Source organism: Cyprinodon variegatus, unplaced genomic scaffold (genome assembly GCF_000732505.1).
Source record: "Cyprinodon variegatus isolate N-32 unplaced genomic scaffold, C_variegatus-1.0 Scaffold271, whole genome shotgun sequence".
NCBI classification, from domain to species: Eukaryota; Metazoa; Chordata; class Actinopteri; order Cyprinodontiformes; family Cyprinodontidae; genus Cyprinodon; species Cyprinodon variegatus.
Window position 1 is genome coordinate 698,954 of NW_015150724.1, and position 4,950 is coordinate 703,903.

A 4,950-nucleotide genomic window follows, 5' to 3' on the forward strand; every position below is an offset into this window, starting at 1 on the left:
GTGAGGGATTGCTGAAGAGTCAATGAGTCGATGCAATCAGCTGGTTTTCCTTAGATAGAAAACTTTGAATCAATCTGACTGAATGATCTGGTGAACTGGAAAGTGCCTTCAGATGACTTCTCTTGTGAATTGGCGCTATATAAATAAACCGAATTGAATAAGTAGCTAATAATGCCACTGGTTTTAGCAACAGTTTATGCCTTATCCACGAGTGGTTGGTTTAGAACAAGCTACTACAGCTCAGTCGGGACTTAATCTGGCTTTCTGGTATTTAGGCTGCAATGCAGCTAGATGGCGCCCCATTGGTTAATGTAGCACCCAGTGCTGAGGTTCTATTTAAGCTAAAAAAAAAGGACGCTCAGAACAATATCAGGACAGATGCTGGGGGTATATAGCATTATTTTATCATAATTCATTGGATTTTGTTCGTTTGGTATGGGGATATAACCCGACAATGCCTTTAAAATTCTGGACGATGGATCACTAATGTAAAAAAAATAATAAATAAAAAAGAACAATAATGTGGCAGATATCTAATATGTTCAGGACAGATTATTTTTAATACGATGTACTGAAATAATTTTTGAAGATGCAATTTTTTATTTATTTAATTAATTTTTCCACAAAATTAGAAGAATAATCCAAGGTTTAAGTTTCAGATCAGACCTGATCCATCATGCAAAAGATGTGGGCGTCATCCTGCTGGAAGCGACGCACTCGGGTCAGACCGGTCAGAGTCCCCGACAGCTCGTTTCTGTGCAGCACCCCGAAATCTGCCAGCCTCAGAGGAAGCTCCCGCCATGAGCGAGGCCTGTGGCTGAACATCAAGCTGCGGGAAACAAACCCAGGAGAAGAAAATCAAACCGTGTCCAATAAACCTCACCTCAGTGAGAGAGGTTCTCATGCTCAGGACGCAGGGAGATGCTCTAAATTTACCAGTGGCCGGGGCAGTTCATTGGCTTCAACGCAAAGATGTCCTCTTCCACAGGGAAGGAAAACATGTTTTCACTGTAGTGCTGCCAATGGCCAGAAGTCTCCCACAGCTTGCTGTTATAGATGTTGGGGGAGGCGACTTCCTGAAAGCCTCTTCTCCAGTACTCATCCTGGATAAACAAGAAAACCACACAAGGATAAACATTCCAGATTGACTGCATAGGTGCTTCACAGAGAGGATCTAAATTATGACTTCCTCCGTAAAACCTCAAGCCTCTGCAAAAAAAAAAACAGCATCTCATCCTTTCTGTTTATCCTTTTTTTTTCTTCTTTTTTTGCCTGAAGAGAAACCTGTAACAGCCTGTTGATCTGGTCTGCTTCCAACAGTGGAAGGCTGGTGGAAAAGATTTCTGTGAATGTGTGAAACTGTGCAAAACATAAAGGAGTCAGTGAGAGAATGCATGCTTGGTCAGCTGAATTAGTAATATTAGCAGAAAAGAAGCATGTTAATGCATTCATGGAGGCCAACAGTCACGTATATAACGACCACTTCCTGAAGAGTTCTCACTAAACTTTCTGTGAACATGTGTTGGAGGGAAATGCATAGTTTCAAAGTGAGAACAGACTGGGGTGACGCGATAATGATCTTACACCGTTTCTGTGGAGCCTATGTGCAGCACCATGGCATGGCCTGGGCTGTGGGTGTGTGCAGCCTGCTGTGAAAGCCTCAGAGATGTCAACTTCACTTTGCAAAGACGTCACAGATCCACTGAAATCCGCTCAAGTTGCTCTAAAGACCAAAGTTTCAGCTAGAAAGCTCCATGTTCCTCCATAGACTGAGCAAACCTTCTAGTTTCTGCAAAAGTTGGACTCGCTGCAACCAGTCTGATAAATATTTAGAGTACTCGGTAAAAGTATGTTTATTCCTAAAGCCACTGCAAAAATCCATACAAACATGCGCTCATTAACAATAAAAATGTTGCTAACGTCCATGCAGACAAATAGAAATGCGTCTTCACTTCTCCCTCTAGGCAGGCCTGCCCAAAGTCGGCCTTCCAGGGCCACTGCCCTCCAAAACTGATGAAAAAATGATTTGTAAAACGCAATTTTTAAAGACTGCGATTCGTCAAAGTAAATCTAAAAATAAGACAGAAAAAAAAAAAATTGAAAAAAAATATTTTAAGTAATATTTGAAGAAAAAAAAAGAATTTGGTAAAGTAAAATCAGTAAAAAAAAAGTTAACCTCAAACCTTACGGTTTGATTAAAGAATAAAAGTTTATATTTTCCCCAATATCCGTTCAAAAAACGTGTTCTTTACTTGATTATAGAGTTCTTATTTACTTACCCCGCCCCCTTACAGTGGCTTAAACACTGTAAAATGCTGAAAGTTCAGCAGGTAGGAATGCATTTCTTTTGCTAAACGATTGTGATGATCCTCAGTAATCAGGTTGGTTTGCAGATTTCCATGAGTCCAAAGTGAATTTAAACCTTTGAAACTGACAGCTATTCAGCGGGCTGCAAACAAGAGGTCTGTGCAGCCGTGAAGTGGCAATCACCTCCAGCCCACTGGAAATGTTAAGTATAGGCTGAATCTCCTGGACTCCAACTGAGTGTTTCTGTGTTGCGGCTCCCCTGCAGTGCTTCAGTTTTACAATTATTATAGCTGCCAACAGCAGAGGCAGGAAGAAGTTTTCAAAACTTTCAGGTAGAATAAAATAAGAATAATGAAATAAAAGACACTTAGAAAATCTTTTGTTTTAAAGAAGTCACCAAAGTAGGTGGTTGAAGCAGTCGTACCCTGATGAACTCTGTAAGCGTGTTGTAGATGTAGGCTCCACGCGGCATAAAGAAACAGCTTCCAGGGCTGAGGTCATGAAAGAAGAAAAGCTCCTGATCCTGCCAGGGAGAAAAAAAAGAAAAGAAAAATATCAAGCACTTTTTTTAAAAATACTTCTCATTTGCAGGTACAAACCAATTCTTTCATACGCAGCAGGGAGTAAATCCAATCATCACACATCGCAGCGCCTCCCAGCTGCAGAGCAGGATCACATTTTCCTATTAGAGCAACCAGGGATGAATCCGGTTTGGTGATAACAATGATGAGGCCCTCAGATCTGACAAATTAGGTGACACCAGCTCCCCGTCGGTAATTCAAGTGTGAGATTGTATGTTGACACCTGGGGTATAAAAGTTCTTGACGATGAAAAGGAAGAAAAAAATGGATGCAGGAGCACATCAATAGAACTGCTTTTCCCCAGAACGGTTCCAAATGGTCTTGTTGGACGTTTAGGTCAGGCCAAAAGAAGCAGTTTGCAGAATCTCTGAAATATTCAGAAAAGCGAACTCACAATTTACCACAAAATAAAAAAAATAATCGGAATGCTTTTTTATTCAACTGAGTGAGGAGGGTTTATTCACTTTTATGCTCTTTTTAGTCTAAAGCGGAGTTCTTCAACAGGGGGTTACTGCATGGGGGGGGTCAATAAAGTTTTGGTTGATTAGACTTTTTTTTTATATTCCCCCCTGCAATTTTTTCCACTTATTGAAATGTCTTTAAATCCACATTAACATGAATTCAACACACTGTAGTAAACAGATAAATGGAGGCAGAAGATGTCTTTAAGTCATCAATGCACACATTCAGAGACACACAGGAGCTCTTTCAAGCTGGGAACCATTTCATTCACAACACCTGTCCCATCAATCAGGAATCAGAATCAGAAATATTTTCATAATCCCAGGGAGAAATAACTTTCGTTACATTTACACCATCTGTAATAGAGTGACTATAGGACCAGTTTGATAGAACACAATTTCCTAGAATATATATAATTAGGGGGCCCCGCTCGATCTCGCCATCAGTTTGGGGGTCCTTAGCCTGGAAAACGTTGAAGACCCCTGGTCTAAAGAAAGGTATTTGGCAAGATGGTGATAATCTAATTTATTACTGGCCGTCAAACAAGGGATTTCTTCCCCGGCTGACGAAGGTTAAGATGAGTTCTGTCATTAAAACAGTGAGTTTAACTCACAAAATGTTTGCTTTTCCTGCTTTCCTGTTTTTCTTCTTTGTTTTTTTTTTGTTTGTTTGTGACGTACATCATCAGTTATTGATTTTGAACCCGACACGAGTGACCTCAGAAGGAGAGAGGATTGTTCCTGCAGCTGGGAGGGAGGAGGAGATGACAAAGCTTCCTGAGAATAAATGCATCCTGGCTTATTGAGAATAAAGAGCTCCTCAGACCAAAAGTCGAGATCGTTTCCTGTTCTATTCTCTGTGGTTCTGAAAAATCTGTCAATTCTTTCCCGTTTCCTCTTAGATTAACCTAAACATCAAGTAAAACTAAGAAGCCGCTACTCCTGGATTTCCAAGAATCAGATTAATTTCACTTTAAGTCAGTTTAAAGTTCATACATTTCAGTTTCCTATTTATAAAACTTCTCTCCAGTAATAAAAATTATACACATTCAATAAACTGATATTTTTTTATCATAAATCCAAAGTAAATTCTATTCCTCAGTAAACCATGGTTTTCCAATTGAGGGGATTAGGGACATAATCACTGTTATGGGTTCTCTGAGGTATATAGAGGGCAAAATGTGTCCTAAAGTACATAAATGTGATTTTTCTGTTAAATAAATGACTTCACCAGGAAAATATTACACTTTAGGTAATAAATGGAATATATAGTCAAATTTGGATAAAAACAAACATTTCTTAATATAAGTCAGGTTGCACAATAAAAACGTAAATACAGAATAACTAATGTCTTTTACAACTTTTATATAAGAACTGACAAAAATTCAACCAGAATTCTGAAAAGATCTTTCCGATTTTGGGTTCGAAGCTTTTCTGCATCATTAGGCAATTGAGGAATGGAAATGAATAGAATTAGTCCAACAGTATTATGTATAGTTTATGTAAAAATGTAAAAGAATATCCATGTATTTCCAATTATGTAAAGTAAATGTAATGATTATTAAAGATTATGGATAAAAAATGGTTACAAATTAAATATC

The 4,950-nt window shown here is 38.8% G+C and overlaps 1 protein-coding gene across 1 annotated transcript in view; it reads right to left on the reverse strand.

The window, feature by feature from the left end:
- Positions 1-4,950, reverse strand: part of tarsl2 (threonyl-tRNA synthetase-like 2) — a 27,816-nt gene that overhangs the window by 11,336 nt on the left and 11,530 nt on the right. Inside the window, exons 10-12 of the mRNA XM_015382972.1 lie at positions 2,732-2,830; positions 937-1,103; positions 667-829 (exon numbers count right to left, since the gene is read on the reverse strand). Of these exons, the coding sequence (XP_015238458.1) occupies positions 667-829; positions 937-1,103; positions 2,732-2,830 (429 nt within the window). The remainder of the gene's footprint in view (positions 1-666; positions 830-936; positions 1,104-2,731; positions 2,831-4,950) is intronic.